The 26,128-nt window shown below is 39.8% G+C and overlaps 2 protein-coding genes and 1 long non-coding RNA gene across 4 annotated transcripts in view; 2 read left to right on the top strand and 1 right to left on the bottom strand.

The window, feature by feature from the left end:
- The window catches only part of AARS1 (alanyl-tRNA synthetase 1), a 59,438-nt gene that overhangs the window by 9,346 nt on the left and 23,964 nt on the right, over nt 1-26,128 (top strand). The gene's annotated exons all lie outside the window — the stretch shown is intronic.
- Nucleotides 124-22,588, bottom strand: LOC109433760 (ATP-dependent RNA helicase DDX19B). Of its 2 annotated transcripts, none has more exons than XM_074314585.1 (12): nt 22,373-22,588; nt 13,818-13,866; nt 12,878-12,931; nt 12,018-12,153; nt 11,601-11,693; nt 8,858-8,960; nt 8,174-8,288; nt 6,261-6,438; nt 5,656-5,893; nt 4,974-5,136; nt 4,293-4,484; nt 124-3,850 (listed from the first exon to the last, which is right to left on the bottom strand). In XM_074314585.1, exons 1-12 carry the CDS (start codon nt 22,544-22,546, stop codon nt 3,789-3,791), a joined length of 1,557 nt encoding a protein of 518 aa, XP_074170686.1. In that variant the 5' UTR covers nt 22,547-22,588; the 3' UTR covers nt 124-3,788. The 2 variants fall into 2 exon arrangements, with proteins under 2 accessions (XP_074170686.1, XP_074170688.1); XM_074314587.1 differs by having other exon boundaries at nt 12,739-12,931; nt 22,373-22,559.
- On the top strand, nt 22,582-25,665 carry LOC141567488 (uncharacterized). Its single transcript, XR_012490130.1, has 2 exons — nt 22,582-22,873; nt 24,610-25,665. It is a non-coding gene; the product is annotated as an uncharacterized LOC141567488 (long non-coding RNA).

Genomic DNA, 26,128 nt, shown 5'->3' with positions numbered 1-26,128 from the left:
TTGAAGCTATTCTGAGGAAGTCCTGTGCCAGATTCAGGGTACTGGAGCCTGCTAGCAGTAACCCCTCAGGCCCCCTCACCTCCGTTGTGTCGTTTTTGGAAGATACTGCAATCTGAGTCAGTCAACAGAATAAGGAACGTTTATTCTCAAGTAGAAAAGCAAAGTCAGGTAAAACTGCAGGGGGTTCCTAAGAACCTGATATCTATGTCAAGGACCAAGAGAAACCTCAAGAGGGCCCCTGAAATGGACAGCAGTTTGGGTGGTGTTGGTGAAGGCAAGGAGCCAGACCCTTCTTGCAAAGGTGATGGGCCTGGTATTATACATGCTGTGTAGGAAACTCAACCCTGATGCCATCTGTTCTTTCCAAACCTCCACTTTGGTTTTCCCAGGGTTATGTTGTATAGTACATCTAATTACTAAGAGTCACAAATCCTCTTTGAAATAACAGTAAGCATAAAAGCCCATCATCCTTTCTCTGTAATATTCCTCCAGTCTATTTATTCTTGTTTTCTCAATACAACCAACAACATCCTGGCACTTGCTGTGATGGGACTGGTAATCTTCTAACTGGTTTCTCAAAATGTAAGCTTTTTCCAACTCCAATATATCCTGTATACCTCTGCTAGACCAATTCCCCACCCCACCCCCAAAATTTCATCACTTCCTTTTGTGATTTAAGAATCTATGACAATTTACTACTAAATCCAAATCCTGTCCAAACAATCAGATCTTCATTTTATACCTAATGAGACTTTTCCCTGCCCACATGGACCGGCCATTCGCCTCAATATTCTTCCTATATACTGTTTATCCTGGTGAAGTTGCTTTCGTCTTCATATAGCCAGTCTGCCTGGGGCACTCTTCTTGTCACTTGAAATCTCACTTTTTTCTCATAAGCAAATTCGACTTCTTCATGAAATCTCTAACCTTAGAAATCCTTACCGCTGAATACCAATGGCACTTTGAATGAAATAGCCTTCCAGATAAATAAGAAACAAGAGATGAAAACAACAAAGGCAGAAGACATCTTTTCAAGTCCTATTTTTATTCCTTTTCCAGGACTAGAAAAATAGAATGTAAGGACTTTGCATTTGCTGGCATCTACCTACTTTCTGATTAGCTCGCCAGTGTCCTCTGGTTTCCCAGCAGGGAAAAAAGGAGTGTGAGTAGCCCTTTGGCAACTGAGTAGGGCTCTTGGCTTATGGAGACATCCCGACTGTTCATGTTAGAGCAATGTCAACTCTGAAATGGAATAGTCATATCAGGCGCTGACTGGCTTATGGAACAATGTGAGTCTTCACTTATATGATAACTAATAGCAGCAACCCAAACATGCTGTTTTCTTCTTAGTCATAAATGAGGTCTTAGTAACATGAACGCGTCACTTAACTTCAGTTAACATCAATAAAGAATACCTCAACAATTGATTAGTTCTTATGCAGATAGCCAATGAATGACACTAAAAAACAAACAAACAAAAACAATAAAATCCATTGTTTATGGATAATGAACATATCCAGAATCTTCCTTTGGATCAAAATCTCCTTTTTTCAAGTGAGCTTCTCTGTTCTAGGACACAGTTTATCATTCCATATATAGAAACTTACTAAAAACAGTAAAAGAAACTCTAGGAACTGGAGCTCATACTAAGGGCTCAATGCATTTTTACATCACTGATGCCTCAGACCTGCACAAGGTCGCAGCCACAGCAGCTGTGGTGCATTGAGCCCTTGGCGCCAAGCACTGACAGGAATGTATCTGGTCTGTGAGGGAACATGGATGCAGTGATACTGGGATGACAGTCCAGAGCCCTCCAGAACAGTGAGTCTTGCCTTTTTAAAAGACATACTCCTTTAAGGAGGAAGTCTCTCCCCCCGGAAAATGCATTTAAATTCAAAATACTGCATATACTTCATGAGACCCACCCAGTGAATTCTTAGGGGTCCAACCCCCCAGATTAAAAGCTGTTGGCCTAGATTTTTACCAGATACCCATTTACTCCCCCTACTGGAGCATACTTCTTTCCATTTTCCCGCTCAGATTTAGGGCTACTCAGTAGATGGGTTATACATGTTGTGGTGGGGTGTGCTTGGCCTGCAGCCTCATGAAGAGTCTATAGTCCTTTAATTATTGCCTTTGTTTGTAGTTATTTCAGAGTTGGTCCACAGGACTTTGCGGGTGGGGCATAAAATTTCTTCTCTTCTTATAAGATTCCCAACAGTTGTCCAGAAGCATAGAGAAGACTCTACACAGTCAAGTGCCCACTGGGGTAATGAGGCAAGATTGCAGTCTGTCAGTCTCTCTGCATTATCTGTAATGTCAGATTAAGGAAACCACCCGGAGGCTGGTAGTGGCCCCTTCCCTTCCCAGGAGACAAATCTGGCCCTAAAACACAAAAATGTCTACAAGAAAGGTGTGGAATTAGATAGTTCTCATCACTGAAAAATCCCTCTTCCAGGCCTGGTCCTAGGTTAAGTGGCCATTCTGTATCAAAGTCAAAGTGCTGAAGAGGACTCCTTTGGCTGGCGTTTCATATTTCTCTTGCAACTCAGTTTCATCTCATCTTTGCTCTGTCACTTTGTGGGTACTCATAGCGTTGGCCAGGTATGAGGAAATGTCCATTACTTTTATTTGCTCTGACTATTCTGCACAAAGATGCCAGGTCAGGATGGAGCAAAGGCCTTGGCAATCACTCTTGACTTGCACAGATGAATGGCTGTAGTCCACCTAGTCCCTTAGTTGCACCTGTTTGTATTCTAAGCACTGTGAACACAGACGTTCAGAATCCCTTTACAATGAAGATGCCAAATATCTGAAATCATTCCCCAGCTCTGACAAAATCTGCCTTCTGGGATCTGAAGATAAAGCAAGGATTTGTGACTACTGGGGATCACTTCTGGAGCTGTCTTGAGGCTGACCATTAGCAACTTGAAACCACAACTTTTACTGAGTATTATTTGCTTGGGGCTACTAAGGGATCAAGATGGTGTTAGGGATGTAAAAAAGATGCTGCAAGTTAGATCCACCACTAAATCTCCACAATGACTTCTTTACAGGACTTGCTCAAGCTCAAGCAAGGGACCTACCAGTTAACAGATGTGCATACACACAGACTGCACCTGCTGAGAATAGGTCACGGTCCTGCAACACAAACTTGCATACACTAAAGATCCCAGGCTATCATTTTGGTCCATGCTTAGCAAATCCCTTCTTGCTGTGGGTATCAGGACAGAGTGGGCTGACAACACTCAGATGTGCTGTCCCATCCCAAATCCAAAGCAGCAGCTCGCAGGTCTCCTCATGCCATAATCCAAACACAATGAGTGGTTTACATTCCTATCCTACTTGGGGCCTCTCTCTCTCCCTCTGTGTTTCCCTCTTCACCTCTATTCTGTCACTTCCACCAGGGCTCAGGTTGGCCAGAACACTTCAAGCCAGAGAATAGGCAGGGGCCGCCACAAAGATCCTGAAGTAGTGATTAGCCACAGCATCTAGATTAGTGTAACAATGGGGAAAACGCTGGCCAAAAAAAGGGACGGAATTCCCAAAAGGTAAATTTCTGTGTATTCACGCCTAATCTTCAAAAGTTGTGTAAACAATTTTTTTCTACCTTCCTCCATCATTTGCAAATTTTCGTCAAGTCCAAACATAATTTAAAATGAGGTAGGTAGTTTATCTCTACTCATGCCTTCGTGTTGGTGGTGACTATCGAGGCCTGGACAGGAGAGCACTCGTCTCCCGTGCAGGGGGAGCGCCAAGGGCGGGCACCATTTGACCAGTGGAGTTTCTCAGTTGGCTATTTTCTCAATCTCGTCCAAATCATCCGTGTCCAATCTTTCTATTTTCTTATCTGGGAGAAAAAACAGTTCAAACAGACGTCAACATGAAGTTACCGTGGAAAGACACATCTAGGGAAAGGACAGCACAGTAGGGAGAGAGGAGACACACAGGTCTCTGCCGTACCTAGGAACAAGCTCTGCCTCTGACTACATCCATCCTTCATTTAACCGCAAAGGCTTCTGGGGACTGAGAAGGGAGCACTGACAGCAACAGTCAGCCCCAGGCCCCCTCAGCCTGACCAACGGGGAAGTGTCATTTCAGTCCCTGACCCTGAAACTCTCCAGGTGTGCTCTTTAAGAACTTCCATATTGTACGGAAGGAGGGCAATGTGACAAGGACAAGCCTCTCTCCAAAGCCTTTCTCGGGGCCACAGGAAAACCTACCATGCCCCGCAGCCCCCGGACTTGCCCTGTGAGGAAAGGGCCCTGGCAGAGGACACTCCCGGGACTCACTAAAATGCTCCTGGATTCTGTTCAGGATGTTCATGCTGTGTTTGCTGTCAACCATGTTCACTGCCAGGCCCCTCTTGCCGAAGCGGCCAGTGCGTCCGATCCGGTGCAGGTAGGTCTCATTGTCTGGGTTCCCGTCCTTGTCCACGGGAAGGTCAAAGTTGATGACGACAGACACCTGTTCAACATCAATACCTGCACGAACGAGGGTTGGAGAAGAGTAAGGACGGGAGACAAAACTCACTGTCGCCCAGTCAGGCCACGTACATCAACTCTGGGGGAAAGGAAGAGTCTAGGTGGGCCACTCTGGGATTCAGGGACAAGTGGGATGTAGCAGAACCCATAGGAAAACCACAGAACTTTGGCGGGCGCTAACGAAATAATGAAGTCAGTGAGAGAGCCTCTGCTAAATACTAGTATCTGGAGATGCAGCTGAAACCTCAGTGGGTACCCCAAGAAGAGCAGGCGCCATTCTAAATAAACCAGCCTATATGTTTCCTTCCAGCAAGTCAGGACTCGGGGCTCCTCTGAAAGTGCTTACCTGCTGAGAGAATCCAGTCTCCCCTAGAAAAGAATGTCACCACCAACCCCACCTGATCTCCCCCAAACCATCTGAGTTTTTCATATGTGTGGATTTCTCTTGCTATCCCAAGCCTGGCAGACCAGGACACATTCTCTGCTCACCACGGGCACACACGTTGGTGGTCACCAGAACCTTCTCTTTGCCCTCTCGGAAGCGCTCAATCACTGCAGCCCTCTGCTCCACCACCATTTCACCACTCAGCAGAGCCACCTGGTGGCCTTCTTTTGAGAGCTCTGCTGCCAACCAACTAGCTGTTTTGCGGGTCTGGAGTGAAAAGAATTGTTTTAAATGAAGATACCTGTAAGAAAAAAATGAAGACACCTGCAGAAAAGTGGCTTGTTGCCAATAATGTACATGAAGTCTCTCCTGAGTTCAGCCACAGGGGTAGGCTTAAAATTTCTCAAATATTTTAGCCACATGATTTTGGGGGGGATGAATTACTTAAATCTCTTAGTGTTCATCTAGGAAGTATGGTTTTAACCAAAGGTTTTCATTCCTAAACAGTCTATATTCTTAATGTTTTAACATTATTTCATTGGATTTTATTTGGAGTTTTTCCACGTTATCTCTAAGAAGTGGGATCAGAGAAAGTTCAGAAGTCTTCCCCTTATAACTCACTATGAGGAGAATATGCCCTGGGGCAGGTAGAGGTGACACAACTTCTTTCTAGTCCCACAGAGGGAATCTGGTCCTTCCCAGAGGAAGGAGAGGGAGGGGGGGCAGGACAACACCCTCCAGTGGCGCTCCTCCCCCAGGAGACCTGCTGCTCCTGCTGCTACTCACATGGCAGAAGATCATGGCTTGAGCAATGGTGATGGCCCCATAGAGGTTACACAAGGCCTGGAACTTCTCGTCTCTGTTATTGCACAGGACGTAATACTGCTTGATGGTGTCCAATGTCTCCTCCTCGCGCTTCAGTTTGATAATGTTTGGGTCTGGGACCACTTTCTGGGCAAATTTCCATACAGAGTCTTCAAAGGTGGCAGAGAAAAGCAGCATCTGGCAGTTCCTGGGCAGCATCCTGCAAGGGAAGACCCAGGTATTTGGCATGAGCCTGAGTTTTTCACTGGAACAAACAGAAGCACAGCCTCCCCAGGCTTGGATGGTCTCCATCCCCAGCAAGGTGGCAGAGGGGCAGGAGCATTTCGGAGAGGAGACAGAAGCAGACATGGGGCAGGGACAGTGTGCTCTTAGACTCCCTGAGTCTCCTTCCTCCACCCAGGCTGACGTGGCCCATCAAATAAATGTTTTGGAAGGTTCTGAAGCAAAGAACCCAGCAGGAGAGAGAACAGGAGTTGGATCCAGCAAGAGGAGACACAGAGAAGAGGAAGACTGTTTTTCTTGCTGATCAGAAGGCTGAGAAGAGCCTCCTGGCTCCAGATTCCTACCTTTGGATGCGGATGCTCTGATCTTGGTGGCCCTGAGTAGCTATCATCACGTCAGCCTCATCCAGAACAAACACCTTGATCTTCTTCGGGTCAATGAACTTGAGCTTGGCGCACCAGTCTAAGACAGTCCCAGGGGTGCCAATGACAATGTGCTCACTGATCTTCTGACCTCTTTCCACTGTGGAGACAAGATGTGTTCTGGGGGTATTTCCATGGCAACGCCAATTCTCTTCTCTCAGAAATTCTAAAGTTATGAGATGTATTTTTTTTATGATGCATTTTAATGCAAATATTTTGAGGTTTGCATTAATTTATGGAAAGGTTAGGATATCACTACAGTATTTAATGGACACGCACAAAAAAATAGACAATAATGCTGAAAAGATATAGTAAGGATATAAATAACGAGAAAATGAAGAACTCTTAGTGGTATTCTTTTTTATTTGCATTTCCTCACAAGTAGACTTTTTCAAAGTTCTCACTCCAGTGCACTCTGCCCTCAGCTCTCCCGTCTGAGTCAAACAAGTCAGGGCCTTTACATGCCCTATGCCCCCCGGGGTCAGTAAATAGGATTCATTATGAAAGGCTTTGTCTTTTCAAAGAAACACAAACTATTTCTCTTAGATAAAGTGCTTCCCGGACTAGGCCCGCCAGACCATGGCATGTTCTTGGCCCTGCACAGTCTGAAATTGAAAATTTAGTTCTTCATTTTCAATTAGATGGTACTTATTGATTCAAATTTTAGTCCTTTAATTGGAATCTTGACCAGACATATACAAGGTCCCTCTAGTTACAGCCAAAATTTTGCCCAAATGTGAATGTTGAGTCACTTCAAAGCTAACAAATGCTGCTTCTTACTTCAGTTAACAATTACTGCCCCAAACAAAAAATAAAAAATTATTCAGAATCCTCTGCCATTCTAACTCAAATCCAAACTGCAGTATTTTAAATGTCTTATGATAATTTTTCACTAAGTTTTAGTGTCTTACTTTTCTTTTCAGAAATGATTTCAAGTTGGCATTAGGACATTGAACGCAGAGTAGATTTCTGTGAGTCATAAAGTCACAGGTTTGTGTTAAAGATCCATAGGACTCAACCAGACTTCCAACAAAATATAAATTACTTAAATATTGTCAGTTTGTTGTAAAACAAACAAAAGTAGAAAAGATGAATTTAAAAAAATAAAAATAAGCTCCCAGAGTTATTATAATTGCCATGAATATTCTAGAACATTTTTGTTCTAATGGTATTAAAAAGAAATAAGGCAATTAAACAAATCCAGAATTTGGAACATTGTGTAATCACCTGGTCTGGTGCGTTCAAAAAGTCAAATGTAATGGTGTGGGGGAGGGAAACGTGAGGAGGGGGCTATTCTAGCTTGAAAGAAAACAGATATAATAACCAAATGCAATGCATATACACTGACTCCATCTTGGTTCTAAAACAGCCATAAAGAAACACTTCTGGGAAAAATTAAAATGGACTAGGTGTTAGTTATTAGAGAACCTGTTCCTTTTCTTGGTTGTGACGGTACTGTGGGTATGCTGAAGAATGTCCTCATCATGAGATGCATAGTAAAGTATTTAGGAATAAAGAGCTACAATGTCTGCAATTTACTTTCAAATGGTTCACCAAAAATATATACATACATATACAAATGCAAGTGTTTTGATGTTTGCATTAATATTTTATAGAAAGGTTAGGATATCACTACAGTATTTAATGAACACGCACAAAAAAACAGACAATAGTTTGTTTATGTAAAGCAAATATGGCAAAATGTGAAGTTTTCAAATCTAGGTGGACGGCACATGTGTTCATTGTATTATTTCAACTACTACGTATGTATTACATTTTTCAAAATAAAAATAAGTTATTACATTAATGAATTAGAATCACATTTTCATACTCACATTTATTGCCCCGAACAGCATAAGCTAGTTTCAGTTCAGGGTAAAATTTGCCCATCTGCTCAATCACTTTTCCCGTTTGAAGGGCGAGCTCATACGTTGGGGAGAGGCACAAACACTGATAGAAAAAGAGTGCAGAATGAGACTTCAAGACAATACCTCTTTTGCAATGGGGAATTATAATACCATTAGGATTTATTTATTCCTCCAACTAAGGCTGAAGGAAAGAATATATAAAGTGCACACCATTGGATTCTTTAACCTGCAAAAGTCGTAACTTAGAATTCTTGGGGGGTTAGAACTCTGGCTAGGTAAAGACACTTGAAACATCTATTGACCACTGGAGTACCAAAACCTACATGTAAGGATCTGAAATTCCATTTGGAGATTGGCTTCCTTTTCACTTTTTTAGAAAGTTCTCAACCTTCTAATGGCTAATAGTTGTAGATGAAGGAGGTTTTTCCTGCTAAAGGAGCCAAGCCTATCAGCAGTATCCCAGAACTGGCCAACCATGGAAGGGGAAACAGGATTTTTATTGTTACTAGAAGATCAATTGTGTTGTTTGTGCTCAACTTAAGGGGTCCTAGTTTATGTAAAAAGTAATACAAAACATAGCTTTTAATCCATCCAATAGCATTTCCCTGCCAGCTATACGTTAGCAGAAAACCCAAATTCACAAGCCCTTACCTGGGGGTATCTGTTTGCAGGTTCTACTTGGCTGAGCATGGCCAACACAAAGGCAGCTGTTTTACCAGTACCCGACTGAGACTGGGCAATTAAGTTCTGTGGGCTGTACAAGAAAACAAACTGTTTAGGAGCTTAAATCTCAATTATCCTTTCAGTTAATAAAAATGAAAAGTAAAGCTTAAAGAGTATTCAGAATTTACAGGAGGTCCTAGATTCTGTAGCAGAGTTACATGTGCTAGCTATATGTACAGAGCACTACAGAGAGATTTTTATGGTAGGATTTAAAGCACTCCTTATCTTTAATCTAGCCTTGACACAGCAGCCAGGGATTCTTATAAAATGTGAGTCTGCTCATATTACTTCTCTGCTCAAAAACCTCCCAATTACTCCTGATTTCATTCAGAGTAAAAGTTAAAAACCTTATAATGCCCTTGTGGGGGTGCAAAAAATAACTTTCCTCCCACCTTCTAAGTTCTTCTAGCTGGGATAATAATCAACATGAGACAAATTGACAAGAGCAAATGCCCCAAATTTTTTACAGATGTACATTCAGAGGTGCCAAAAAATATGAAACCTGAACACACATTGGGCAGTTGAGTTTTATATGCCATTTTGGACAAAGCAGAAGAGTGGCAGAGGTCTGGGCTTTCAAAGGAAAGGTAGGCAACTCACAGGTAGACAGAAAGTGTAAACATGTGGCAAACAAATTCTTGCTGGGCCACCCAGAAACAATGGGACACAGAAGGAAGTTCAACAAACAAGCTTTGCTAGATTTCTCCGTCTGCAACATTTAGTTTATATTATGATGCTAAGGTGAGGTTCCCTTCCTTTAAGCAGGTTTTTCTACCTGAATTCCTTTAGGCAGGTAAGGGGGGAAGGTCAAAGGTTCTTTCTCAGTCTTTTGTTTCTTAATAACCAGCTTAAAATCAATATCCCGAGAGGCAAAATCCCCCTCACATTACAAGGTCATACCCTGATCTGGCTCCCCATTACCTCTCTGCTCTCATCTCCTACTACCTTCTTCCTTACTTACTTCACCCCACCACAGTAGCCCCAATACTGCTATGAAAACATGCTAGCCATGCTCCCCTCTTAGGTCTTCTGCATCTGCTGTAAGCTGCTTGGGACACTTGTCCCCAGATGACATGTCAACTCTCTCCTTCAAGCCTTTGCTCAGATATCACCTACTTGATTAGATTCCTTTCCTAACCACTTGATTTAAAATTGCAACCTACGTTGAAGTGCCTGAAAAAACAAGATGTATTGGTAGATGAATATGTGATAAAGTATAGTAAAATATGTGATAAAGTATAGTAAAATGTTAGTGGTAGAATCTAGGTGGTGGGTATTTGGGTGTTCACTGTAAAATCCCTTCAACTTTGTTGTATGTTTGAAAATTTTTACAATAAAATGTTGGGGATAAAATTGCATTCAGGTCTTTAGTATTCCCAATCTCGCCCATCATGCTCTCCTTATTTTTCTCCTTAGTACTTCTCACCTTTTAAAAAAACTTTATTGAGATAGAAATCAGATACCATATGATTCACCAATTTAACATGTACAATTCAGTGGTTTTTGATATATTAATTTTTTAAAATTATAAAATATAACATAAAACTTTCCATTTTTAAGTGTACAATTCAGTGGTATATATTTACAGTCTATCACCTTTGAACATATTACATATTTTATTTATTTTTAAGAATACTCCAATACTCCAAACTAGAATGTAAGCTCCTTGTGGGCAGGAATTTTGATCTGCTTTGTTCACTAATGTATCCAAGTGCCTAGAATAGTATCTGTTACAAACCAGGCACTTAATAAATATTTGTTAATGAAAGAGTACTAGATAATTCTCTCAGGTCTTTTGTTACATTGGCATCTAAAAATGAACATCTATGAAAGCATCAAGATCCATAAATACAAATGACTTATGAGAAACAATCTCATCAATATTCCATTTATTCATCTTAAGAATGCTCAAAGTTTCAAGTTAAAGGTTAAATGCAATGCAATTTTACATAATCATATATAATGTAGGGATAGATTTTTATTAAAAGTTTGTTACGCTTTAGAACCTTGTTACTTTACTCTAAATAGTGGTCTGACAGCAGCTGCAGCAGCAGCATATGGAAGTTTACTAGAAATGGTGAACCTCAGTCCCCACCCTCAAATATACTAAAATCAGAACTTGCATTTTATTAAATTCCTGAGATTCATATACTATGAAACTGTGAGAAGCACTGCACCAGAAAGCAGCCTTAGTTATTGTACTGTTCTGGTTTCCTAGAACCTTGTTTGGTTTTTGCCTGCCATATTCAACACAATCAATTTTGTATATCCATATAAAGAAATCATGGTGTATGTGAATGATATAAATGTATATTTACCAACATAGAAAGAGGGTCATATAATTTTAAAAAAGCATTTAAACATTTTATATTATTTTATATTATATTATTCTATTTTATATTATTCCATTTTTTAAGAAAGTATATATATATATATATATATATGTATGTATATATATACGTTTATATAGAAAAAAGCCTAGAAGTCTCTACTCCAAATATTAATAGTGTGTGGGGGAGGGAGATTACAAATGACTTATTTTTTCTCATTTTTCATTGTTTCCTAACTTTTCTAAAATGAGCATATAATACTAGTATAGTTTTTTAAAATAATAAAGGTTTTTAAAAAGTAGAAAATTAAAAATGGGACAGAGTCCTGTCAGGGCACATACGGCTCAGCAAGCATCATGGGTAACGCGTTCTCTTGTATCTTGGATGGTCGGTTGAAGCCCATGGCATAGACTCCCTGGAGAAGCTGTGGTTTCCTAGAAAAAGAGTTAACAATGAAAGTGAATCTCTTTGGTTGAGGAAAGAAACCAAATATCTGGGAGATTTTTTTCTCTCTTTTTAACTGCTGTTGCATACAGTTTATAACTGATAATACTTGAAGTGTGCTAAGCACAATGTGTAAGTGCAGAGAAAATTTTTATAGATTACCTGGAAATTTTAATTAATGGCCCAAAGCAGCTAATTTTTATTTTATTAAACTTGTGTTAGCTAAAAATGTTCCGCTGTGATGAAAAAAAGATAATAGGCTACATCGCTATCTAAACACAAAGGGGAGAGTCAGAAAGCAAACCAATACTCACAGCCGAAGCTCCTCAAAGGACTTCACTGAGTAGAGGGGAGAGTTCGGATCCCGTTGCAGGACTTCTACTTGGTTTGTATTATCGACCAGGTTGTTTCTGATCATCTTGTTGAGTAACGACTGAGCAGCTCTGTCCTCTGTCCAAAAAAAGAAAGCAAAGAATTTTAAAAGTCCATGAAATCCATCATGAGCTCATTTGAATTCAAATGCCATTGGTGTTTTAAGCAAAAACATTTGTACTGGGACTTCTAATTCAAGGTATATCATAGTTTTGATTTATAAATATAATTAAAATCGTTTGTATTAAAGACAAAGGTTATGATGTTCGTATCATCCACTTGGGCCTCATATTCTTCTTCAGAACTATTCCTAACAACCCTCCTTTCCTGAGGTTATCTATTCTTCCTATCTAGAACCAAATATCTACTCCCCAATTTGCACTCAATATAAACTTAAAATGATTAGCTTAACAAACATATCACAATGTAAAAAAAACAAAGTCTATATCTTGACATCATATAAGCTATTCGCATCTTGTTATTCATGTTAAATGTGTCAAAATATCATTAGGTTTAATTTTATTAGACAATGGGGATACAATTTAAATTTATTTTATAATGCCTTGTACAAGATACTCATAAGGAATATTTCCGGCTGCTGCTGAAGTTCATCAGTGTTCAAAGTAAAATTTCTCTAAAATGTAAACAATTAGAATTCCTCACCAATGACTATGTTGAACTTCTATTAGCACTGTGACTCCCATTAAAGTCAAGCCAAGTTGGGTGTGAAAAATGAAGCCTCTTAACAATCCATTCTCTTAGACTGTAGAACCTTACGTATATAGCTCTCAGGCTGTGTTACCTTTCTCTTCTTCATCTGACTTCTCTGCATTAGCATTGGTCTTGACAACAGCACCTTTATCAGACACAAAGTGGCTGTCATTCAAAATCACATCCTATACCCAACAGCTGAGACAATTCAATTCTATGAGACAAAAACAATGAGGAAACCAAGCCACGATAAAAACATGTTATTGTTCCTAAATAAACAAAGGTATGAACACTGTTGCTTATATTTTAATCCTTTCCTATTTGGAGTCCTCTCACCGTACCTCAAAAATTAATGTTGATTTCCCTCACAGCATCAATACTTATAAAATATTATAGAAAGATGATTATAGAAGTCAATGATCAGAAGTCACCTTGATGCTCAATAGAGGAATATCTATGCAAATCCAATCTCATCAATATATATGAATTCAATGCCATTAAGATTCTACGTATATAAATTGATTAATAGAAATGTATATTCAAACAATGTTGTAGTTATGAAAAAATATACAGAAAACAGATTTTAGGTGAATTCAGAGTGAGGTGAATGTTACAGTTCCACCCCCACCCCCATCCATAAAATTAAGTACATCAACAAAAACTGAAAATCTTAGATTTTTGATACATGCTTTCAGAATAATTACAATAGGTTAACTCTCAGGTTGCTCATACTTTGTCTATCTCATCTCAAATTGAGAAATATTTTTAAAAACAACAAATAATCTTTGGCAGTATAGTCTCATAGTTAGTAATAAATATAATAACTTATAATCCAATTAGGCGTCCTCATGTTTACATTAAGCACAATATAAAATACAACAATTCAGTTTGTTGATTTCCAAATCTAATTACTGCCAGTATGTGCCAGCCTCATGTCTGGTACATATATAATATTTTTCAAGATAGTTATGTCAAAACAGAAATACTGAAATAAATCACATTTGTTTTCAAACTAGCTTTTAGTTACTCACCATTGGCATCTGGTTTGATTTTCTCTTCCTTAAGATGCAAGTTGCTCAACTAAATGGAGAATTATGGGGGGGGGGAGAAAAAGTGTTAGGAAAATTACTTAGGAGATTTTGAATCAACAGAGCCACCCCAATGAAGCTGGGGAGAAATGAGCCACTCTCAAGACCTATTCATTAGGTTGTTCTGCTGGGCTTCTTTTGTTTACTAAATGAGTGAGAATAAACAAACTTTCCCATAAATACAGTAGAAAAAAGTGGGTTACACAATAGCTAAAAATCCTAATCATAATACCTAAATTCCTAATTACAATCCCTAGAGAGAATTATAATTTGTGAGTTTGCTTAATGCTCTGATTATAAAGACTCAGTAGAATATCATTTGAGTTGTCATTCTCTCATATTCCAAACAAGAGGAAATTTAAAGAGATATTGGAAAATGCATCAGTTATGTCGCAGGATATGTTTGAGCTACAGGACCACAGTATACCGATATATGCAGCCTCACATTCAGGTTGCCTTGTGCTGGACATCTGGTATTTTAAATTGGGAACAGCCTGGAGCATTGTGGCACACTGTAATCAAAATATCCAGCAGGCTGAAGTAGGAACAGAGAGGAAGGCAGAGAGCAAAGAGACATTTCAAAGAAAGAATTACCAGGACTTTGATCAAACACTGTAAATTAGAGATATCCTGGCAGGAATTATCTCTACTATTAGAATGAAGACACCTTTTTAGGTAAAATACCATCTGTCAATTATACCTCAATAAAGCTGGGGGGAAAAGGGAAATACCTTAAAGACTGGAGATATTTTTATTTTTAATTAATCTTTGTGGGGCCTAAGACATTACCTAATACAGGGTAAAAGAATGAAAATCACCAATCAAATGGCTATTTCTTTTTTTCTCTTAAATTAAAGTTTATTGGGGTGACAATTATTAGTAAAGTTACATAGATTTCAGGTGTACAATTCTGTATTACATCATCTAAAAATCACATTTTGTGTTCACCACCCAGAGTCAGTTCTCCTTCCATCACCATATATTTGAACAAATGGCTATTTCTTAAAATACCACCCACACAGGTACTTTTTTTATTTTATTTTAATTTTATTGGGGAATATTGGGGAACAGTGTGTTTCTCCAGGGCCCATCAGCTGCAAGTCGTTATCCTTCAATCTAGTTGTGGAGGGCGCAGCTCAGCTCCAAGTCCAGTCGTTGTTTTCAATCTTAGTTCCAGGGGGCGCAGCCCACCATCCCATGCGGGAATTGAACCGGTAACCTTGTTAAGAGCTCATGCTCTAACCAACTGAGCCATCCGGCCAACTGAGCCATTCAGCCGCCCCACCAGGGGCTCAGCAGCAGCTCGTTGTCTTCCATCTAGTTGTGGAGGGCACAGCTCACTGGCCCATGTGGGAATCGAACTGGCAACCCTCTTGTTCAGAGCTCACACTCTTCTCTAACCAACTGAGCCATCCGGCCGACCCAACACACAGGTTCTTGAGGTTCATTTCTGTCTTTCCTCTTAAGTCCAAGAAGGGGGAAAGAGAAGGGAGCAATTAAAAAATTATTGTTTTAATGGGTGGTTAGTTAGGGATGGAGAAACCTCACTTCTACTGATGGAAACTGAAAAGGGGAGTTTCCAATGTCTGCTTGCTTTGGTGTTGGGGGAAGCAGCTGGAGAAATTGGCAAGATAGGAAATCTGCAAAAAAGGAAGTCATCATAGAGCAGTAAAAATTCTTCATTAATTCTGAAGGATAGAACTAACTGGTACTGAGCATGAAGCAACCAGCACAGTGCATGATATATACTAGTTTTGTTCAATATATTTCGTTCTTCACTAAAGCATTCCTCCTCCACATCCTGCCAATGAATCTAGTTTAAATCTAGTAGTACTCAGGGCTGTTAAAAAAAAGAGAAACAGACTGACTGATTCATTGGCAGTATTTACAAGAGTGATGTTAATAGTACTCACTCCTGGGGTGATAAATACTACCTAAAGTAAACGATAAGGCTGAGGTATAAATGAGTTATAAGGTATAAATGAGTTAGAAATATCCATTCTGTACAGCATTTTAATATTCAGTGGTAAAAAGACAAACCGTTCTTTTGTTGATACATTGTTCAAATGGAAGTTAACAGAGTAAATAAAGTAATAGTTAAATTAACTAAAATGCAATGTGTAGTAAAAGTTGATAGCAACAATATAAATGAAACAAATAGGTATTTTGATTATAATGTATCATAATTCTGGAGAGGTTCCAGCAGAATCTAAAAATATACTCAGCCCTCCCTTGACTTATAAGGATTTCAAAGCCCATAAGGCAAAAGCATCAGAACAGTGAAGTTTGTATTACCCCACGCAGGGTGTGTGAGTGAGCTGAACACTGAAACTTAGGTTGAAAGCACAGTTAGTTCAGGTTACCTTCCTTTGCTCTGTTTATTTGGACCGAAAATGAGAAACCAATTTCTCTTGCAACTTCATCAGAAATTATTTTGAAATTCGGAAAATTAACCAAAAGGCAAAAAAGCAAAAACATCCACTTTATAATACCCACATTTTTTCAGTGTCCTTAATTAATATTTCAGTTTTTAAGATATGTTAAAATAATTGAAAATTATAGAGTTAACACATTGCATTTTATTCAAAAGCAACTTGAAAAAGGATCTTGAGACAGAAGTAAGATTTGATGTTAAGTGAACTATACTGAATAGGGATTGCCTTAGGCAAAATGATGAAGTAGGAGTCTTACTCCATTAGTTTTCTAATCCGTTTACTAGCCTCTAAATTGAAATCTCCAATGGAACAAAGGGGAACAAAGCAGAGCCACTGGGGAATGAGGAAATAAATAGACTCTAATAATTTTCTTATCTAAAATGAATAAGAAATGAAGCTTAATGAATATTTAAAATTCAGTCACTTTGCTCGGTACACGTCATAGTCACCTGTCATGCAATGCCTGTGGGGATCCTCAGCAGGAGTTCTATAAAGGTAGAGGGTAACAGAGGTGTCTTTACTTATTTGTCCAGTTTTAGAATATTGTGATCTATTATGACTTACCTGTGCATGGTTAAGTAGATTCACAGATTTTATGCAAGTTCAATTAATCCGTACAATACGGATAAGTATTTAAAAGATTCCTGCAAAGAAACTGTGAATTATGGATAATAACAACAATAATAGCTATCACTTACATAGCACTTGTCTATAACTCAGTGAGGTAGGTACTATAATTATCCCAATTTTACAGATGTGGAAACTGAGGCGCAGAAAAGTTAAGCAATAATGAGGGATCCAGAATACAAATCCAACTCTGGCTACAAAGTCTGAGGTCTTAACCTCTACACAATAGTTCCTCTCAAGAGACAATCTCAAAGAAAATAATAATCTAAGGATGGTATAATGGTGTGGCTGCTTTGAAAAACAGAAATTAAACGCAGAGTTACTATCTAAAATCCAGCAATGTCACTTCTAGATATATACCCAAGAGAACTGAAAATATATGTCTACAGAAAAAAAACTTGTACATGAAATGATCGTAGCAATATTATTCATAATAGCCAAAAAGTAGAAATAATCCAAATGATGAACATCAGTGGACATGATGAATGGATAAATAAAATGTGGGACATCTATGCACTGGCATATTATTTGACAATAAAAAGGAATGAATACTGACACCTGCTGCAACATGGATGAACCTTTAAAACATTTGCTAAGTGAAAGAAGCCAGACACAAAAGACCGCATATTATATGATTCCATTTATATGAACTGTCCTGAAGAGGCAAATCTAAAGAGACAAAGTAGACTAGTGGTTGTCTAGGGCTGGAAGGTTGCAGGGAAATGGGGAGCAACAGCATACAGGGTCTCTTTCTGAGGTGATCAAAAGGCTCTAAAACTGTGGTCGTGGCTGCACAACTCTGAATATACCAAAACCCAGAGAACTGTAAGTTTTAAATGAATAAATTGTGTGGTACGTAATTATCTCAATAAAGCTGTTATGTAGAAAAAGATAATAGGGCAAAACCCCATCATAATGCTCTAAAAATAGGGTGCCAAGATTCAGTTTTGTAAAATACATGGGTTTTTTGTTGTAAGGTAAATAAAATGGTTAGTATAGACCTGCTGAAAATGACAAGAGCTAATCATATTATACCTGAATTTTCATTAGACAGGATGATATTATGAGTTCCTGTTCTGTCCTTTTTTTTTTTTTTTTACCCTGGGTTTTATTGATTAGTAGTTACAGTAGTGTTCTTGAGCTGGTTCACATCCATATGGTCAGCTGGGGCCTACGGTGGGATTCTATTCTATCTTAAAGATAATTCTAACAATGCTAATGCAAGCAAAAAAGAAAATGACAAAACTACCTACTCCTAACAAACTCTTAGATAATTAATAGGTTAAGAGAATGACAGTCTAATCTGATTTGACAAGAAGTTAATCAAAAAAATTCAAAACTATTAAAACTACTTGAAATATATATTCATACAGTGGCTAATGATATGTTTTTTTTCTAAGTATATATTGTGCCTTGAGATATTAGCTAATGAAAGTGTAAAGCCAGCACAAGGAAGCACAATAAAACATTGTTTATTTTATCTTTATCTCAGCTTTTATTTTGTGTATGTTTTATAATGTACGTAATATAGTTAACAAAATAGTACAGTATGCAATTTCTAAATAATGTGTATATTGAGAGTATATGTCCAAAAGTTTCTTTCCAACAGCCATGTAATGGAAAAACAGACTATCACTCATTTACTCAATTAAGCTAAAGGCCACAGTAGAGGGAAGGGATGCCATAATGAAAATGGCAGCATTAAAAGTGGAAACATGTCTACTGAGTGCTGAGGCCTCCACCTTCCCCTTCCACTCAGTTCAGGGAGCTACCTACTCTCCAAGCACATACCTACTCTCCAAGCAGGAAATTTGAGGATCCCTCTCTGCAAAATCTGGCCAGTCAGGAGAACGTTCTCAGGACACTAACGAGATACAGTTAACCTTTTCACTGTGTTAATTGATTTCAAGTTTGTTCTCCAAAATGTGTCAAAAATCCACAGAAAATAATTACAGTATTTATATTTTTAAGTAAATATAGTTAAGGTGCTATATTTTATTAAATGATTACTTTAAAGTATAACATTTCATATTGTTATTCATTCTTGAAAAACACAAAAATAGGGAAAAATGTAAATCTACTTTCCTAAACTTCCCTTCTGGAACACTGAGCTCGTGGGGTAAAGTCAAACGCCGCAGTCAGCAGCATGGAAATATCATTCCACTAGAGATGAACATCGCAGTGAAAGTGTTAAGGTCAAAATTGGCAAGCCCCATTCATGTGTTTAGAGCTTCCACTTACCTTTTTAATCACCTACTCTTAAATATGAGTAGACAATTAAGAATTAAACATATAAAAAAAGACAAAAGAAGTCTTCATCATGAAAAAATAGATATGAAATAGATAAAAGCACCTTATAGAAAACAGACTGTGCAGAGAGAAAGAGAAAAAAACACTAATATTTATATCCTCAAAATGATGAGAGGATATTATAGCCATGAAAGCAACACGGTATTGTTTGTAAAAAAAAAAAGAAGAACAGTTTTCTTTTCTTTCAACAAAAGAAAATCGTTAGCTCTTGAAATTAAAGACATGATAGAAATGAAACATGAAATAGGTTATAAAGCAGTTGAGACAATCTCATTGTGATGGTGGTTACACAACTGGATACCTTTGTCAAAATTCACAGAACAGGGGTAAATTTTACTATATATTATACCTCAATAAGTTTGACTTAAAAAAATTAGAGAGCCAGCCCATGAGATCCAACATTCAACTAATAAGAATTCTTGAAAAAGGGAATGAAGAAAAAACAATGGGGGAAAAAATCAACAATGAAATTTTGAAGACTATTTCCCATAACAGAGGCCAAGAATTTGCCTGATTGAAAGGGACCCACTCAGTGCCCAGTAAAATGGATAAAAATAGACCCCTACCAAGACACATCATCATGAATTTTCTGAATACTGGAAATAAACAGAAAATTCTCCAAGCTTAGAAAGGGAAAAACAGGTCACAACAGGAATCAAAATGGTCTCAGACATCTCAACATCAAATACAGAAATCTAAAAGGCAATGGAAAAATGCCTTTAAAATTTGGCAGGAAAATGGCTTCCAACCTACAATTCTACACCCAGCCATACTATTAACCAAATGACAGGGCAAAATAAGATGTTTTTGGAAATGCAACAAAAAAGTTTACTTCCGATACACCTCCAGAAAGCTGATGAATGGCTCCACCAAATCAAGAAAGATGAAGAGAGGGGATAGAGAAAGGAGGGACTACAATACAACAGAAGAGGAGAGAATCCCCAGAATGAAGGCAAAGGGAAATCTGCCCTGTTCCCCTCCATCCCCCAAAATCATTGTGCTTTGAACAAAGGGGGAACTAGTTCAATATGAAGCAGGCTAAAAGACCTGGGAAAAGTGGAATTGATAAAATACTTGCTGTGTCTGTATATCCTAAGATAGAGAACTACCGTGTTTCCCCAAAAATAAGACTGGGTCTTATATAAATTTTTGCTCCAAAAGACGCATTAAGGGCTTATGTTCAGGGGATGTCATCCTGAAAAATCATGCTAGGGCTTATTTTCTAGGAAACACGGTAGTGAAACCAGAGGCTAAACAAGTCTGCGGCTTGTGCGGCGTGCACCGCTCAGACAATAGACCGCTCAGCCAATAGACCAACACAGGAATTGGGTCATAGAATAAGCGTTTATTATCAGAGCACCTGTGGTCTGAGAAGGAAGCAGGTTAACACCTCCAAAAACTACCTTAACATTCTCAGTCCGGCTGTGGGTATTTGAAGGAAAATCTGGGTGTTCTTCCAGAGGCTATTGTGATATTCTCCGGTGGAGTCAGGAACCCAGGACCAATGATGGGACTAGCCTGGAAAGAATACTAGACAATTGAGATTGTGATCAATAAGCCTAAGGGTCAGGGTAATTTAAAACAGGGAACTGGATGGGACAGGGGACATTCTGGGCTCCAGCCACAGGGGGTTGATCTATTGTTAGTAAGCTATAGGTAGGTCAAGGAAAGGTGAGGCCAAGGTCGGGAGAGGCCCTTACTATGGGGGTGCCAGTCGGGCCCTGTTTCACTAGCAAAGAGCTTGGGGTTGAATTTGGTGATAAGTACAGAGAACACAAAGCAAAAACACATGGCAATTATAAATTCCAAGGAAAAACAAAAAGTTTTACAGGAAAGTGAAAATATTCATAAATTACTAATATAAACCTGAAATACTGATGTAACTAAAATATAATATAATGAAAAGATAAGGAATGGGAAGGTGTGCTTGTGTGGTGGGATGGAGGAAAGAGTCAAAAATCAATAAATAACTAGAGCTACAAATTCAAGAAGTAGCAAAACAAGCATGTTATTTAGGGAACAAGAAGGTCAATATTGTAAATCAGTTTCAAGAGAAACAGCAGTTGTCTCTGGGAAGGAAAAAAAATTGGTGGTGTTGGTGGGAACCAGTTTTTAAAAGTTTTGACTCTTTGAACTATGTGCCTATTACTTGTTAGGCCATATTTAGGCCAGGAGCAGAAACCTTCTTATCCTAAAAGCCATCTGTCTTGCTTTGTCTTTTGTACCTGCTGGCTCCTGTTTGTCTCCTAGGGGCTTAGGATCAGCAGGCCTGGGGGCTAGAATGTGGAACCTGAGGGCTTGATCCTACCCTGAAACCCCCCTGAAGCACTGAAGGGTGAATAGCCTCGTTTACCCCCTCCTGTAAAACTCCACACCCCTTTTTGCTCAGGAAGTTTATGGTCTTTTCTAGCCTGACCTCCCGCAGCTCAGACATGCCAAATAAATTCTGATAGACCAATTTTGGTCTCCCGCAACTCATTCCAACTCATTCCTCCAGCCGTGCCTAGCACTTATTTTTTATCAGTTATAGAAAATAAGACAAAGTCCCTATTCTCCAGGAATTCACAGAAATAAGTGCTAACAGAAGTTCAAAGCACTATCAGAACTGAGAATGCCTACGTGGGAGAAATTAACTCTAGATAGTAACGTTTAACACGTATCTTGCTTACTGGGTGTCAGGCCCAGAACAAAGTTAAGCAGATCAAGAGAGGATTTACTGACTGCCAGACCTACTGAGTGGTTCATTCATCATCACTAAGTAAGCTGAGGAAGCACACAGATCTGAATAGCCCATGGTCCCTAAACCCAAGAAGCTCAGAATCGGGAGGTGGAAACTGACACCTACAAAATGGATTACAATCCAGGTCGTTGAGTGCAATCAACCTTCGACCAATCGGGATTACAGGAAGACAGGCAGGCGGCTGGGCTCTTTATCCATGGGAGCACTTACCCGCGCTTACGTAACCTGGGAAGCGGATGGGTAAACAAAGCGAGCTCAGAGTCCAGGCTCCATCCCCACCCGCACCCCGCCCCGGCCCTGACCAGCCCAGGCAGCGTCCTTTCCCAGAGATCTGATCCCCAGCCAAAACTGGCCCTCTGACCCTTTTGCAGCTGAAGCCAACTCACCGACTCGGCCGCCGCTTCCTGCTCGTCCACCGCCAGGGCCCACGAATCGGTGGCCATGGTCCCAGGCGCAGGTGGGACGCTGGTGCTGGCGGACTCGCCGGTTGGCACTGCGCGATCGTGGGCTCCCGGGGGTCGCAGCAAGCCCGGCTTCGGCGCCACCGAGGGGGAAGTCATTCGCTTCGGCGCTGGGGACCGGAAACGGCGCGCCGCAGTGACGTCGGAGGCCGCGCGGGCCCTGACCCCCTTGGGGCTGTCGCTTCTGTCGCCTTCTGACCCCCACCCTCACCCCTGCCTGGCTCACGCTTTCTTATCCAACATCCAGAACCGCAGGCTGAGGTAGTTATCTGAAAGTGCCTAAGCTCTTGTAAACTGGCTCTCCAACCGAAGAGTACAACCCCATTCCCGGAGCCCAGCACAGTGGCACAGAAGCAGCTCACATAGATTGAATATATGTCACCAAATCGCACACTGAAACGAGATCTTTTTTTTCTCACTTTTCAGGTTGGTAATTTCAAATGTCCTGGTGTTGGCCAGGGTGTTGGGAGTCAGTCGTCTCAGACACTGGTTAAAAGTTTGTCCCACAGAGTATGTGGCCACACGACTTACAGGAATTTCACCTTGAGAAATACTCCAGGAAGGTACTTGGGAAATGTGTTCCAGGTAGAGGATCGGTGACAAAAAAGAGCAGGGATGTTTGTGGAGCTGAACAGACAACTGAATTTCTATAGGGATTGACAAGAGCCAGGGATGACGAAGTCGGTAGGTCAATGAAGCTTAACGAGCAGAGTTCACTCCAGGGAACCCCTCCCAATCGGGCATGACTTTTGACGTTAACCGTGCCTAGGTTAGAATCCCAGCTCTCCTGTGTAAGGGTTGTGTGACTGGGAGGATTTTTAAAAAGGCAAAAATACCTTATGCTTTTAGAAGAGGTGAAAATAGGATTAAGTATGACAGATGCTTTTCTCTAACATTAATCATACAAGCTTCTCTCCCTTTGTTATTTCACTAGAAAGAAGCTGTGCATTTTCATGCAACTTGAAAAATTAATCCCCACATCTCTCACTTTGCCAATATTCCACTATGATAAATTAATTTCAAGCAGTAGTGAGCTCTATGTGGAATTTTACCTGGAGATTATTAGCAAAAATGTTTGGGAAAGGATAAAGCAGTTACCGTCAATCCTTTACTTGCCGTGATTCTTATTCTCCTGCACCCTCTAGGGGTTAATTTAGGGAAGATTTATTTAGAACCTATAGGTAAGGATTTGCAAAAAGAAAAAGGCAAACGCACAGCTGGGGAAGCCGTGACCTACATCTCGTCATGTCAGAAGCAACCCCGGGAATATTTTTCCAGAGAAATTATACTGATCACAGGGCTAAAGGAAATTAATGAATTTTTTCAAGTTTAATGAGGTTAAAAAATAAATCAGCCAAGGCGCTAGAATGTATATAATAGGATCCACTTGTGCAAAAACAAAACAAAACAAACTCACGTATATGCTTGTACCTACTATACAAAATGTTTAGGTTACACACAAAACTGATAACAGTGGCTGCTGCTTCTAGTGAGGGGCTTCAGAAAATCTGGGATGAGAGAGACTTCCTTTTTGTTGTGTACACTTTATACTCTGAAATTTATTTTCCATGTGCATGTGAGTATTTCAGACAAATAAGAAAGGTAATAATATAACAAACATCTAGGTTCTCCCCTCAGGGTTTAAGAAATAAAATAAGACTCAAATGAAGTCGCCTGCATAGCTATCCCAAGAGACAGCAGCTCTCCTTCCCATAAATGCCTTTAGCATGTGTTGCTTTTTCTATTTTAAAAAAAGCTTAAAAATAAACATCAGGATTCTAGACCCTCCTATGCCACCCCCCACACCTGCACAATGTGAAAGTCCTGTTAAGGAGGAATCTGGTCTCCAAAGTGGAGTGCGGGAAGAGGACTGAGGAATAAGAGCATCTTGGATATCAAGTCAGCCTCCAGCATTTATTCCCACATGACCTTAGGCAACCTCCACCTCCTCTGAAACCACTAACTACCTGTCTCACAGTTCGAGGATTCAGTGAGGTCACAAGGTTAAGGCCGTTGGTACAGTGCCTGGTCTATAGCGAAGACTCAATAAATATTAGCTGTTATTATTAACAGTTAATGGGGTGGGGGCAAGGACCATAACTAAATGTAGAAAAAAGGATCTCATGTCCACCCTCTACGATACTCACATCTCCCACCGGTAGGGCAAACGGAAAGCGCTCCGGGGCACGATCGCGGACGTGGCCAGCATCCCCAGCCATCGCCCTATTGCATGGCGGTTACCTCCACTAACAGCCGCCCGAGCCTCATTGGCTGAAGCCTGGAAGCCAGTGCCGCCAGCCAATCAACGCACCCAGGTACCTTGAGGCAAATGGATAATTCTAGGCTCCAGCAGGGGGGTGCCTTTGTGTGAGTTCTGTCATTTTTCACTAAATGTAGCTCTCACTGGTTAGGCTGGGAACTCCATGAGGGCAGGGCAGTGTCTGCTTTCTTTAATGTTTATCTTCAGGGACTAACGCATAACAGACACTCATTTGGTGAATAAATAGATGGGGAACGAACCCCTCCGCACCCCTTCCCCCATCAAACCTTTTAATCTTTGTCTTTGAACAAACAGATGAAAAACTTCATGCTCCAGTTTCAGCCCTGCTACTCCAAGTGTGATCCCCCAGCAGCATAGATAACATATCTTGGGAGCCTATTACAAATGTAGAATCTCAGGCCCCACTTCAGACCTACTAAATCAGGATCCCAGCTAATTCCTATAGCACCTTATGATCTGAAAACAATTATTCGGTCAACCCCACTTGATCTGATAGCAAATAAATGAACATTCTAAGTCCATTTTATAGATGCTAAAAGTAGCTTAGGTGCCATGGGAGAGTTAGAACTAGGACTACATCTTTCCAAAACGAAGTATTTTAATTGTACCATCTTGAACCCCTGTTATCTTGCTCGTGCCCCAAGGTGAGGTTCTACCAATGTTCTATTGCCAAGCAAGCCATATGTGTAGCACTCACTCTTACCAACAGGCCCATTTGCTTAGTCCAGAATAAGAAGTTTCCTAAAATATGCAATTTGCATGATGCATTAAGACAGCTTTCGATTATCAATTATATGGCGATGGAAGGAGAATTGACTTTGGGTGGTGAACACAAAATGTGATTTATAGATGATGTAATACAGAATTGTACACCTGAAATCTATGTAACTTTACTAACGATCGTCACCCCAATAAACTTTCATTTTAAAAAAATTAAGTATAAACCAGAAAAAAAAGGTAGCTTTCTATTACATAGCTGACGTTATTTATGAGAGAAAAATATCATGGAGAACTGGATAATTATCTGAATAATTCCTGTAGAAAATTCATGTTTGGAAGAATGTGACTTTGGGTCCTCAATTATAGTTTCTCCTCATATGCCACTGAGTGAATGAAAAAAAGCTATTTTTAATTTGTTTCAAATTCTTTCATTAGTGAAGGTGCTATGCTAACAGCAACAACTCTGGTAACACAGCAAAGTTATTGAGACTACAATCTATATTCTTTTCTTTTACTTTGAAATCACAATTGGTACAATTTTGGCTTTCCATTTTAATTGTGGTGGCACATAAATCTGACCCATTTCTCAGATTGTTTAGGCTAAATATGCCTAACATTTTTGGGCCCATTTGGATCAGAACAAACACTTGTCTCTCTTGGTTTTTGCCTTTAGCTGTCTT

Source organism: Rhinolophus sinicus, linkage group LG11, assembly GCF_036562045.2.
Source record: "Rhinolophus sinicus isolate RSC01 linkage group LG11, ASM3656204v1, whole genome shotgun sequence".
Classification (NCBI taxonomy): domain Eukaryota; kingdom Metazoa; phylum Chordata; class Mammalia; order Chiroptera; family Rhinolophidae; genus Rhinolophus; species Rhinolophus sinicus.
This window is presented reverse-complemented; position numbering and strand designations above follow the sequence as displayed.

Bases quoted from the DNA above. Each gene is read 5' to 3' on its own strand.
- LOC109433760 (XM_074314585.1), bottom strand. From the start codon at position 22,546: ATGACTTCCCCCTCGGTGGCGCCGAAGCCGGGCTTGCTGCGACCCCCG. The intron at 8,961-11,600 runs GTATGTGCCCTG...TTTCTTGTACAG, and splicing joins CCCATGATGCTTGCTGAGCC to CCCACAGAACTTAATTGCCC. The intron at 4,485-4,973 runs GTGAGCAGAGAA...TCGTTCGTGCAG, and splicing joins CACCAACGTGTGTGCCCGTG to GTATTGATGTTGAACAGGTG.